This window comes from Pan paniscus, chromosome 17 (assembly GCF_029289425.2).
Source record: "Pan paniscus chromosome 17, NHGRI_mPanPan1-v2.0_pri, whole genome shotgun sequence".
Taxonomy (NCBI): Eukaryota; Metazoa; Chordata; class Mammalia; order Primates; family Hominidae; genus Pan; species Pan paniscus.
Window position 1 is genome coordinate 64259749 of NC_073266.2, and position 13182 is coordinate 64272930.

The window sequence follows — 13182 nt, forward strand, 5'->3', positions numbered from 1 at the left end:
AAACACTTTCACAATTACATAACAATTATACTAAAAGGATGGTATTATTACCATCCCCATGTTATAAATAAGGAAACTAAGGCACAAAGAAGCTAAGTAACCTAACGTTACAAAGTTAGAAAATGGCAGAGCAGGTCTGACCTGGGAAGCTCCAGCCCTGCAGAGTCCACTCTCTCACTGCTATACTGCCTCTATCTAAGTGTCTAACCAGAGTTCTAAAAGGGAGCCTCGAAATTACTGTGATTCGATCAAGGTATGCGGCACGATATAACTCATCACTTAGAACAGAAAAAGGTCAGAATAAAACCTGGGGCAGCTTCTCTTCTTATGATACATCTTTCTATATTTTTCCTGCCTTTAAAAACAAATTATTTCTTAAACAGAATCTTACAGTATGCCCAAGGCTTTTATATAAATCTCATAAAATCTTCATAACTCTATGACTCCAGAAAAGCTGGTATCTACATTTCTATTTCTGCAATGAAGATGCTGAAGCTACAAGAGGTTAAAACCACACACTCACTGAGACACAGCTGATGGAGCTATATCACAAATCCAAATGGTCCTCACATCCCAGAGACATGCCAGTTTTATAACATTACAAATGGTGTTAGTTTTTTAATTTAATTACCCACCTTTTCCTCTTTTGCTAAGTTTTTGTTCTATTAAAAATGAACGTTGACTAAATACCTATTCAGCACCCAATGAGATAACTGGTTTTTTATATCCTTTCAATTATAAAATGAATAATTTTAATAGATTTTCATATTATCCTTTTTAAAAATCATGTTATTCTTTTTAAGTAGTACCAACATAAATATTGGCTGGTTATTTAGAAATTTTCCACCATTGTAAGTGAGTTGGCTTTTTTACACAATCACTGTGTGGAAACAACTCAATCACTAAACTCATTATTAAATTACACTATACCTATTCAACAAAATGCCCACAATGATTAAAATAAGATCAATCTACACATACTAATATACTTAAGATACACTGTTAATTAAAAAACAGCAAGCCATAGGACAGTATATATACTTTCCAATAAACATACATATAATTATATAGAGAATTAAATCTGGAAAAATCTATCATGCTACTAGTAATGTTACTTCTGAATAACAGACCTTGTGAATTTAAAATGATCATTTTTACTTTTTGGTTCTATTTGAATAATCTGTAAGTACCTATTTGTCAATTTTTATAATTTTTTCTTTAAAATAACGTTCTAACTCAGCCTACCACGGTTTTTACAGTTATCAGTTCTCATTTGGTTTCAAAACCCCTTTAGACTCTTAAAGATTAAGACCTAGGCCAGGCACAGTGGCTCCCAGCACTTTGGGAGACCGAGGAGGGTGGATCACCTGAGGTCAGAAGTTCGACACCAGCCCAGCCAACATGGTGAAACCCAATCTCTACTAAAAATACAAAAATTAGCTGGGTGTGGTGGTGGGCACCTGTAATCCCAGCTACTCGGGAGACTGAGGCAGGAGAATCGCTTGAACCTGGGAGGCAGAGGTTGCAGTAAGCCGAGATCATACCACTGCACTCCAGCCTGGGTGACAAGAGCAAAACTCTGTCAAAAAAAAAAAAAAAAAAAAAATGCCGGGCACAGTGGCTCACACGTGTAATCCCAGCATTTTGGGAAGCCGAGGCGGGGGAATCACGAGGTCAAAAGTTCGAGACCAGCCTGACCAACATGGTGAAACCCCGTCTCTACTAAGAATATAAAAATTAGCCGAGCATGATGGCAGGTGCCTATAATCCCAACTACTTGGGAGGCTGAGGCAGGAGAATTGCTTAAACCCAGGAGGCAGAAGTTGCAGTGAGCTGAGATCGTGCCACTGCACTTCAGCCTGGATGACAGAGCAAGACTCTATCTCAAAAAGAAAGAAAAAGAAAAAGAAAAAAAAAATTAAGACCTCAAAAGACATTTTATGTATGTGGGCTATAGTTATCAATATTTGTATATTAGAAATTAAAACATATTTTTAAAAGACAAGAGTACACAAGCACACATTCCATTAGCCATCAGAGCAATGACATCATCATCAGCTATTGGGTAACCCACGTTAAACATCACTTTATGTTCCTAAGAGAAAAAGAACACAAAATGCCAAAATTGTGTGTCCATATTATTATAAAAAGTTTTAACTTTGTAGTTCTTTTCAAAGAGTGTCAGGGACCTTCAGGTATCCATGGGCCACATTTTGCAAACTGCTGTTTAGGGATTGTTTTTGTCATTTTCTTCTATGCTGTTTCCATCTCTCCTGTCACAGCCTTAAAATTTCCACAGCATACAGAAACGAGAATATCCAGGACTATAAAAGTTGCTGACCCTAAATTTAATTCTACTCTAGTGGTCTTATAAGAACTAATGAGCATTTCCTAAGACGGAATTTGTTACCAGCTAGCAAAATTTTATCAATTGCCTAGTGACTATGGCATGTTATTAAAAAGGACCTGAATGTGCCACCAAAATAAATTCTAATTCTAATTTAATCAGATGATGATGCTTTTTTGAAATTTATTATTTTTATGAATGGTTATCTAAGTAATGCAACACTTTTTTCCTATAAAATGTTAAGCTGGCATTATCCAAATTCTATTCACTGTAGACTAATTACTACCAATCTAAATTAAGAGAGTTTTTAAGTTGAAAAGGCCCAAACTGGTGGTTTCCAACTCTTTTCAGCAGGACTTTTTTTTTTTTTTTTTTTAACATACTAGAATCTCAAGAGATAAAATCAAACCTAGCTTTCTTTCTTTCTTTTTCTCTCCCCCAGCTACCCAGTCCACCTCTGCAGGACAGATTGAAAATCACTAGCTGAAATCACCAAAGTGAAACTCCTATGTAAAATTCAGATATGGTGTTCAGAAATATAATTATGCACATTCAATTAGATCCTCTTCAATAACTACTGTGACAATACCTTCCTTTAGTCCCAAGGACAGAGGTTTTAGAATTTGCTCTCACTTTTCAGACTCACGTCCACTGCAAATCACTTTACGAAAATACTGTGAAATGTAATAAACATTTATTCTATCACCCTACACTATCATTTTCTCTTGTTTTTGCCAAATAACCCAGGGTTCACTTCTTATTTAAGTGCCTGGGATTTATTTTTTTCCTTCTCCGTTTCCCATTACTGCACCAGATCCCATGTTATTTCCATTGTTAGCTGGCTGGACTCCATTCTGCTTTCTCCAACTGATAATAGGACTTACTCTTTCTCAAACACTGCTTTCATCATCTAACTTCTGTCATCCATCCACCAAATCTAATCAAAACACCTGTGTCTGGTATTCTAATTAATATATACCACATATTACAGTTTAGCTACCCAACTTTATGTTAACACTACTACTATAGCCCAAAGAGTAGCATTCATTCTTTTCTTAGAAAGTGCTCTGAAAAGATTGATGAACCCCCAGGAAAAGCTCAAAAGACAGTCTCACGAATAGACCTGTTGTCACTTCTGAGCAGAGAGAAAAAAACATTTCAGAAACTTAAAACAAGATTTCAAAAACCTATTTGATCTGTTACTTCATTTCTTCAAGTAACTGAAAAGTTAATTTTCTTAAAAACTGGTCATGTTTGGAAGGAACTGCTCCCTATTCTTACATAGAAGGAATCCTAACCTCTCTGATACACTACTTTCACTATTATTGAAAGTTTGGCTAGGTGAGATGGCTCATGCCTGTAATCCCATTATTTTGGGAGGCCAAGATGGGCAGATCACTTGAGGTCAGAAGTTTGAGATCAGCCTGGGCAACATGGCGAAAGATCTCTACAAAAGACACCAAAATTAGCCAGGTGCGGTGGCGTGTGGCGGTAGTCCCTGCTACTCAGGAGGCTGAGATGGGAAGATCACTTGAACCCAGGAGGTTGAAGCTGCAGTGAGCTGTGTTCATGCTACTGCATTCCAGCATGGGCAACAGAGAGAGACCCTGTCTCAAAAAAAATTTTAAATAAATTAAAAAAAAAAAAAAGATATGTTATGAATGCAAAAAAAAAAAATTTAAAAAGCCTGAGAATCTGTTAGTATGTTTGGCCATTGCATTTTGTTTTGGTTGCTCTCATGTAGAATGGCAACCTGTATGAAGAAAAAAAATTTAAAAGATTCTAAGAAAATGGCACTGCACAACTGTAAAACTCCTTAGGTAAGTTGTGTAGACTTTCTTCCTGATACAATAGTTTGACATCTAAAACATAATGGTGACACGAGTTTCCTCCCCATATGGTGACTGTATGTGGAATAGAGCTGGCAATTAATGTTTGCTGAATATACTAGGGATACATAATAAAAAATCGTCAATATCCAACTGTTTTTTAACCAACAAAAAGGCAATTTCACTTGTTTCAATCTACTATCAATTTTGATTTTAACATGAGAGCGAAGAAAAATATAATAACCTGAAGACACTGAAAAGAACTCATGCCTGAAGGTTTGCATAGAGCCTGCACTCAGAGGAAGTCGTGTGTCCTTCCGCATGCCTCCTAGAACCTCTGCCAACACCCTCAGGGCTTTCAGGTCTTACCCTACTGGAACTGCACACCTCTTCCCTGCATTTGCTAAGAGCAGGTTCCCAGTATCCAAGCAATCCTCATACCAAAAAATTATATTTCAATAAAAGCAAATTCATGTTTTTAAGTTAATGAAGATTAAAAGAGTGACACTTCAAAAAAAGATCTGCAAATACCACTTTCCAGAATAAAAGAGATGTACTTGTATTCAGGACATGTATATTTCAGCCCAATCTGGCAGCATGGTATATTGGAAAAAGAACAGGAATATCAGAACACTAGAATCTTTATCCTTGTTCTACCAATAACTGTGTAATTTGGGTTAGCCAACCTCATTCAGTCTCAGTTTCTTCATCTACAAAATGAAGACAACTCCTCCACACAGGTTTGCTAAGACAGTTAAATAAAAGAACATACAGTAGAAACTCAACAAATCATTCTCTTTTCTGACACAATTTCTCCCCATTTAAAAAACTGCACATTTCTCAAAATGGTAGGTAGTCATCAAATGCCCACAAAACTACATTATAAATTCCTGATTCCATGACTTTTTCTCATTAAGTTCTTCTTAACCGGAAAGGGTTCCCCTCCAATTCATTCACTGCTCCTGACCCTCCCATCTCCTCTTGGTAGTAAAACAGCCTAACTGTAAGTGAAGTCTGCACCATTTTTATGGGAGTTGGTTTTATTTTTCAAACTCAATTATTAACATTCTAAGCAAGCCTCAATATTTTCTCCCACAATTAGCTCAGTGGCAAGTACACAGGAGGATGTGAGAGTTGCTGACTGATTTCTCCCTCATACTTTCTATGTAAGGAGATATAAAAGAAAAATTATTGTGCAATTTAAAAGAACATTACAAAGACATCCTACACATCCTAACTCACTAAACTAAGACCATCAATTAGCATTTATCAGGCCCTAGTCACTTTATTGCTATTTTTCAGTATCATTTATATTCTGATAAAAGGAGTCAGCTCTTAATATATTTTTATTACTAGCTGTATATTATCTACAACATTAATTACAACAGATTATTCTGAGCCTAAAGCTATCTTCCCTCTTCTTTGTATTCTTTGCATGCCCAAATAATACAAAGAATTGTGACTTAATCATGAAGATTCCTTAATGGGAAAAGACAAAAGTTCAGAATTCTTCATAATATATCATTCATTCCCACACTTACTTTTATAGGAAAGTTAATCATTTATAAAAAGTCAAATTCCCCAAAATGTTTTGTTGCTTTACTTACAGGGCACATCAAGGATACCCGAAGGCTAGTTGTAGCAATTTCACTATCAGGATCTGCAGTAAGTTTTTCTTTAACTTTAAAAAGAAGAGAAAAAAAATAAAATTTAAAAAAAATCAAGGGTGACAAAGAAATGGAATTATAGAAATATATAGCATCTTAAAACAAAATGTTAGATATTAATGTATTGACAACACGATCACACTCCCAATATAAGTTAAAGAATTATGAACATGCAAATTTCTTTGTTTAAATTCTTAAAATTTCTTTTTAAAAGTAAAACTGCTGGTAAGCAAGACTTTCAAAATAGAAAGCTATGTAAGACTTAAGAACAAAACAACAATTAGGAGAGGAAGCTGGAATGCAGCAGTACCCTAAGCATCAAAGCTTTTCCAACACACATTCATCACAGTTTTTATTATGCACTATTGTTTGTTTCCAACAATTATTAAATTTGTAAACAGAAAAGATAAAAATATTTATACTTCCTTTGATAATTAAAAACTACTATGTGGTAATGTGTCTACAATTTTACTCACCAGTAATGTATACAAATTAGTATATACACAAGCTAACAAATATATACTAATATATTGATGTGAGCAATATTTAAAGCATTAAAGCATCTCATATGCTCAATCTTTTTTTTTTTTTAAATGCTTGGTCTTATTAAACATTACTTACTTAGTGCTCTGGAATGATCAGGGTTTCTAATACCTTTCATTTTTAATCTCTGTAATAACATGGCTGATGTAAGCTGCCGTACAAGATATACAGACATAGAGTAATTCTACAAACAAACAAACAAAAAAAAACCTGCATTAAAGATGAGAGATAATATTCTCTTTGTTTACATGAAATACTTATTTAAGAAACTCTGGTTTCTAAAAATAACATTCAAAATAACTTCCATGGAATGGTCAATCACTGCGAAGGGGACAAAATTCACCAAGCTACTTCAGTGAAAATAAAAGCTCAATCATTTTAAAGGTATTTCTTGATCATTTATCACTTTAAAACATTCGCTGGTATGGGAATATAGGTTAGATCAATGGTTTCCAAACTATGGTTCTTATTTAGCAAAACTGGTACCTTAGGGGCCACCCTGAAAATGTACCCTCCTATGACTAACCAGAATCTTGCTAACCAAAATCATTCTGCTTTTATCGACTTTATGTAATGAGGCTCTCATATTTTCACTTAAAAGAGGAATTCCACTGCAGAAACAAATTCCAAAGGCCAGTGGTCTGAATTAACACTGCAAATCCAGAGTTCCAAAGTTCTAATTCTGGCAGAAGAAACCACCTGCTACTACATGGCCTTTGAGTAAATCACGCAAATGAACCAGGTATCAGCTTTCTTCTGAGGAAAGCTTTGATAAATTAACTCCTGTACCCCAAATGGGTATTTTATTGACAAGCGGCAGCTACTATAGTATGTAAGACACATGAAGAAATGATAAAAATTAAAAAGTCAAGCCAGAAAACAACAGCGTCCAATCCCATACCTGTTAGATCTGGCACAAAGGAACCTTCATTAGCTATTTATAGAGCTATGAACAGACAAAATATAATTTCACATAAATGTTAAAAAAAAAACCTATCTTCCCATTTTATTAAATATATTCATTCAATTGATTCTACAATAAACATAATACTTTTAATAGCTGCCAAACCAAGTATTTTAAATATTTTTTAATGTTCTTTTAAATATCTAAATACCCAACTTATGGTGTAAATTCTAGGTCAATTAATCATTTTAATTATAAGGAAGAGTATTATCCCCATTACATGGCAAAAGTTTTCAATGTCTACAATCATTTATTCCAATGTCTGTAAAGTTACTCCCAGCTCTGCAATTACCTTGGTGGTAAAACAAAAAATTCCTGCTATAAATAATGCCTCAATTTCTCCATCCATAAAACAGGAATATTATTCTGTTTAGGAACATGTAATAAGAACACTGAAACTGATGCTTCATGTAATATTAACACTGAAGCTGATGGTCAGAAATTAACTGAAATCTCCTTTCCATTCATTATTTCAGTTATATAAACAAGTAATTCTAAAATGTAAATTCCTTGTTGTATTAACTGGTATCTCAAAATTGACATAATTTATTATAAGACCAAAAATCAGCAGAAAGTCAAGTTCATCAACTTGAAGGTATAGAGAAAATATTATAATTCTAAGTAAATATTTTTATACAAATGCTTACAGGTTATCTGAAATATCAGTTGTTTATAGAAAGGCTAGAACAGATTATTTCTAATCACAACATGTGTACATTTAACCATTTCTCCCCCAAACGGATAAAACTTTCTTTGTTCCTCTTCATAAATATTTATCATCCAAAGCTTCTAGTTTATTAAAATACTAAACACAAACATACATACAATTGTGGTTAAACCATTACCTTAAGAAATATAAATATGCATATTTCCTTTCCAGGAAAATAAAGAGATGATATTCAGGAAAGCTCAGAGTTAAAGTTTTTAACTTTAAGAATCTCCACACTGCCACCTCTGAACTGAAAATTACTGCTTTTTAGAGATTACAATCCAAAAACAGAAAGAGCTGAAGCCAACAGCTTAAGAAAAAACACAGAAAGTCAACCCTCAGTGGGGTCACTGTCCTGCTACCCAAAACGGAGAGCTTTTACCTTCCCAATTTCTGATGCCCAAGAAATGGAAATTTGGTTTGGCACAGCTGAAGATAACCTAACTAAAGATGTAATATTCAAGGGGCGTCCAGGGCGCTTCTGTTCAATCCCATTTTTAGGCGGTGGTGCATAGCCCTATAACCGTAAGAAAGAAAAATTATTTCAAATCATCTGCAGGAAGATTAAACATTTTCTCCAAGACAGATACAGGATCCTGCCCAATTTCAGTTACACTATTTTTATTTTAGCCTAAAAATCACATAGCCCTTATGATCATTATCAACCCAAAATAGGAAAATAACCTTTGAAAAAAAGTTACAAAATATTTCACAAGTCCAGAAAGGTAGGAAAAAAATCCATGTTCCAACATTAAAATTAAAGATGCTGACATCTTGCCACATTGGCTATGAATGGTTTTCCTTTTTTATAGGACACCAAGCTTTACAGATAAAGTCACAACTTTTCATAACGATTCATCCTTAGCAGTCCCCATTCAAAATATATGCACATATTGGGGGTGGGAAAGAAAAAAACCAAACTGGGAAGTGAGGGGAAAGAAAGAACAAACTAATGAATTTCATTTTTAAAATCTGGTGAGTGATAAAAATATTTTCCACTGCCTTTTCTCTGGGTGGAACAGAAATGGTAATCTTTTAAACCAGGTTAAGTTAACAAATAAGGATAATCAACATTTCAGTTGTCATTAAATGAGCCTGATGGCTATCAAAATACTGCTATTTATGCTTTAATCTACTTTTATGTAGTCATCAACCGTATTTTTTTTTTTTTGAGACGGAGTCTGGCTCTGTCGCCCAGGCTGGAGTACAGTGGCGCGAACTTGGCTCACTGCAAGCTCCGCCTCTCGGGTTCACGCCAGTCTCCTGTCTCAGCCTCCTGAGTAACTGGCACTACAGGCGCCTGCCACAACATCCGGCTAATTTTTTTGTATTTTTAGTAGAGACAGGGTTTCACTGTGTTGGCCAGGATGGTCTTGATCTCCTGACCTCGTGATCAGCCTGCCTCGGCCTTCCAAAGTGCTGGGATTACAGGCGTGAGCCACAGTGCCCGGCCAACTGTTTGTTTTAAATAGCAAGTATACTCATTTCTGATTCGCAGTATATCCAATTCCCAATTACCGCAAGACTTCACTCTGATTTTTCAGAGCCAAAATAATGTATTTTTTAGAAAATTAAAATGTCTTAGCTGCAAAAAATCTACATATTGAAAAGCAGATACCATATTTCACTGATGCTAGGATGTCAGTGATGTAATTTAATTATGTACTATTGAGAAAGAGAAAATACTATGTATATATGGCAAAGAAATGGAAGCAAAATGAATTAACATATTCCCTTTTGTACAGAAGAAACTTCTGAATCACTTTTCACTCAGTCATTAATGCATACATTTTTCCACATGACACTCTCCTATGTGCAAGCAGGAATTTTAGAGAGAAAAGTATCTTTTAAAACTGTATTTCATTCCACTAATGTCTCAGATTTCTCTGCAAGTCACTGACACCATTAACTGGATGTGTTAATGGGGATACAATCTGGATCTTATGAGAATCCATCAATGAAAAGTTTTCAGACAACAGCCAGGATTCATGCTTCTTTCTCAAAATGTCCTTAAATTATTTATTAACTGAAAAGCCAGGGAGTACAGCTAACCAGTCACGCCATGGCAATAACATCAAAGTTGCACAGGTGCAGGCAATGATAATACGTCACAGCTGACACCTGGTCACCAGCAATTTTAAGACACTTCTGGATTTCGGCAATGCTAAAATATGCACCTTAGGACCAATGAAAACTAGTACTGGTAGTATCACAAGCAAAGAGGAACACACCCTGTCTACCACAACTTGGGAACACCCTTCACTGTCTCACAAGAGGCAGGACAGTAATTATTAAATGGTAGTCCACATGATAACGTGTAATCTATAACTTGCAACAAAATTCTGAAAATCATTAAAAACGTTTGAGCAGGGGAATAAAAGACAAAGAGAAGAACTTCAATAACTTGCATTATAATATGGAAATGAAAGAGAGAGACAGTGTGTGTGTGTGTGTGTGAGAGACAGAGTAGGAAGGTTATGCCCATCTTAAGTTGCTCAAGTGAAAAAAAAAAAAAAGTTGCTCAGAAAAAAAAAAAAACAACTCCTAAGAAAAGTCCTCTCATAAAGACTCAAGGAGCTGATTCAATGAGCATCAAGCACAAGGAGTATCAACACCAGTATCTAGGTAATTTTGAACAAAACTTTTGTTTTGCCTGTTTTGGGCCTGGAAGATAATTCTGTCTGCTGGTATGTCCACTGGTAGGTTAACCAAATAAAAATAATGTTACAGGGTCTGTCAGAAGGATAGAAATAACTCATGAACTAAAATGTGCACTCTGGAAATTAGAATTTAAGACATAACACTGTCTGACACAGTAGAAAAGGGCAACAGAAGCAGGGAGAGTAACACTCATGTAAGAATGAAGTGTCAGCAAACTCAGAATCATGTTAGTCTCACTCAGCATAAAGTGTTTTCAATCTATTCTGTATCCCATTTGAGTAGTGTGACTTTACTGGTAATTCTGAGTTATCTGATAACTTGTATTCTACCTGTAACCATCAGCACCACCCCTACCCAACCATCAATTTCCTGGTTATTGATAATATATTAATAGTTAGAATTTTATAAAATATAAAGTTTAGCCTTCACACATATTTCTAACAATTTTCCATATTTAAAGCAAAAATAAAGTCAAGTTCATGTGACAGGGAACCAGTGGGGCAAATATGCGAGCTTTCTAAGCAAAGGCCACTGGACAGCACCAGCGGAACACTTTGTGGTAGTACTGTGACACACTCAAAGAATTTTTTATGTTTCATGCTCTGATGACACCCTACCCTACTTGCAACTGTGACAAAAGTTGTCCACAATTATTGTACTTTAACATTTTCCTCCAAATTTTCTAATTACCACTACTACTTGAATACTTCTAACAAAGATTTACTTTTTAACTTTAAATTATGGAAATTTCAAACATACACAAGAAAGGAACAAATAGCAGGGACCCACCAACCAGGTTCAATAATTATCAACATGTTGCCATTCTTGTTTCAAATGCTTTTGGCCCCAAAGCCAATCTGCCCTAAAACACACACACCACAAAAATACACATTTCTTTTTGTCCTTATTTAAACTCAAATTCTAGACATGCCATTTAACCCAGATATTTAACATGCATCTCTAATAAGACTTTAAAAACCCACAGCATTACAACCCCACAAAAATAACCACAATTTAAAAAAATCACCTAACACCTTGTCTTTCGATTCAGATTTCCCAAGTGCCTCAAAATTTCTTTTCCTGTTATCCTTTTATTGTTGAAAATTTTAAACATATACAAAAATAGAGAAAAAAGTATAATATGTATATATCTACCAGTTCAGTAATGTACTTACCCATGAACAATCTTTACCTACTCTACCCAACTCCCACTCTAGATTATTTTAAAGCAAATCTCAGATACATTTTCTATTTTCTCCAGATGTAGTTTAGTATAGATGTCCTTTTACAGCTTGAATCAGAATTCAAAACTAGAGCCCCACACCGCACTTAGTTAGGTCTCTGAAGTCTCCTTTGTTCTATAAACATAATCCCTGCCATCTCCAAACACACACACTTTTTCCCCAATGCTGTTGTTCTACTGGAGAAACCAGGACTTTTGACCTGAAGAATGACTTCGCATTCTAGATTAGGTATATTGCTTCCTCGAAGTATAAGGTTTGTTGCTCTACCTCCCATATATTTTTAAAGCCAGTCATTAGTTGTATAAGCTTGATTAAACTTGGGGTAAAAATTTTAGAAACAAAAAACTTCACAGAAAATGTTGCATACTTCATATGGTGCTACATCATAAGGCACAGAAGGTGGTTTGCCCTGTTTTCAGTGGTGTCAAGACTGATCAGGAGTTCAGGGGATGTCAGCCTGATCCCTCCACCATGAAGTTCCCCGTCAAGCTTCGGCATCCATTGATGATAGTTACCTAGACCCATTATATGATTATGAATTATGGAATGATGATTTTCTAATTCTATTACCCTTTTGATTGTATTAGCCGAAATGTTTCCATAAAGAGCTTGACCACATCAACAGCTGGTCACCTTGAAATAAATGATTCTCTTCCTTCATCAATCTTCAGAGCAGCAGTGAGTTAGTGCAACCTCCAGCGGCTTTAGTATAATTATTATAAACACACTTACATATTTGATAGTTTTGAGTCTACTATAATCATTACTCTTTCAGATGTCAAAATTATCCCTTCTCAGGTAAGGAGGTGCCTCTTCAAATTGGGGTGAGTGTGCACACAAGTATGTGTTTTAAAAGAAGAAATGTTGAGTTTATGTCAGTCCTGATTTACTATGAGACAGGCCATCAGGGTAACTAACACACAACATCAGGGAACATAAATCCATGAGCTCAGAAATACAATTTATAAGGAGAAGGGGGCCAGTACTGCTAAGTCTTCTGGCTGCACCAAAGGAACTACTTGGAGATTGCTGCCAGCTGAATTACAGCACATATCCTCTCTACTCTTTGGGATCTTTCAAAGAAATATTCTTGTCAACCCTTCTTCCTTTCTTCAACCTTAGAGCTACACAAGATTTATAGATATTTCTCACAAATTGTTTAGAAGAAAAATAATCCAGCTTCTTAAAATAACTCCCTAAACAAAGAGGGCCTTTTTC

At 35.2% G+C, this 13182-nt stretch overlaps 1 protein-coding gene across 9 annotated transcripts in view; it reads right to left on the bottom strand.

Moving 5' to 3' along the window:
- The window catches only part of PIAS2 (protein inhibitor of activated STAT 2), a 130669-nt gene that overhangs the window by 51360 nt on the left and 66127 nt on the right, over positions 1-13182 (bottom strand). For all 9 annotated transcript variants that reach the window (XM_034943622.3, XM_034943616.3, XM_034943615.3 and 6 more), the window contains 3 exons: positions 8442-8576; positions 6465-6570; positions 5784-5857 (listed from right to left, as the gene is read on the bottom strand). In XM_034943622.3, coding sequence (XP_034799513.1) covers positions 5784-5857; positions 6465-6570; positions 8442-8576 — 315 coding nt within the window. The remainder of the gene's footprint in view (positions 1-5783; positions 5858-6464; positions 6571-8441; positions 8577-13182) is intronic.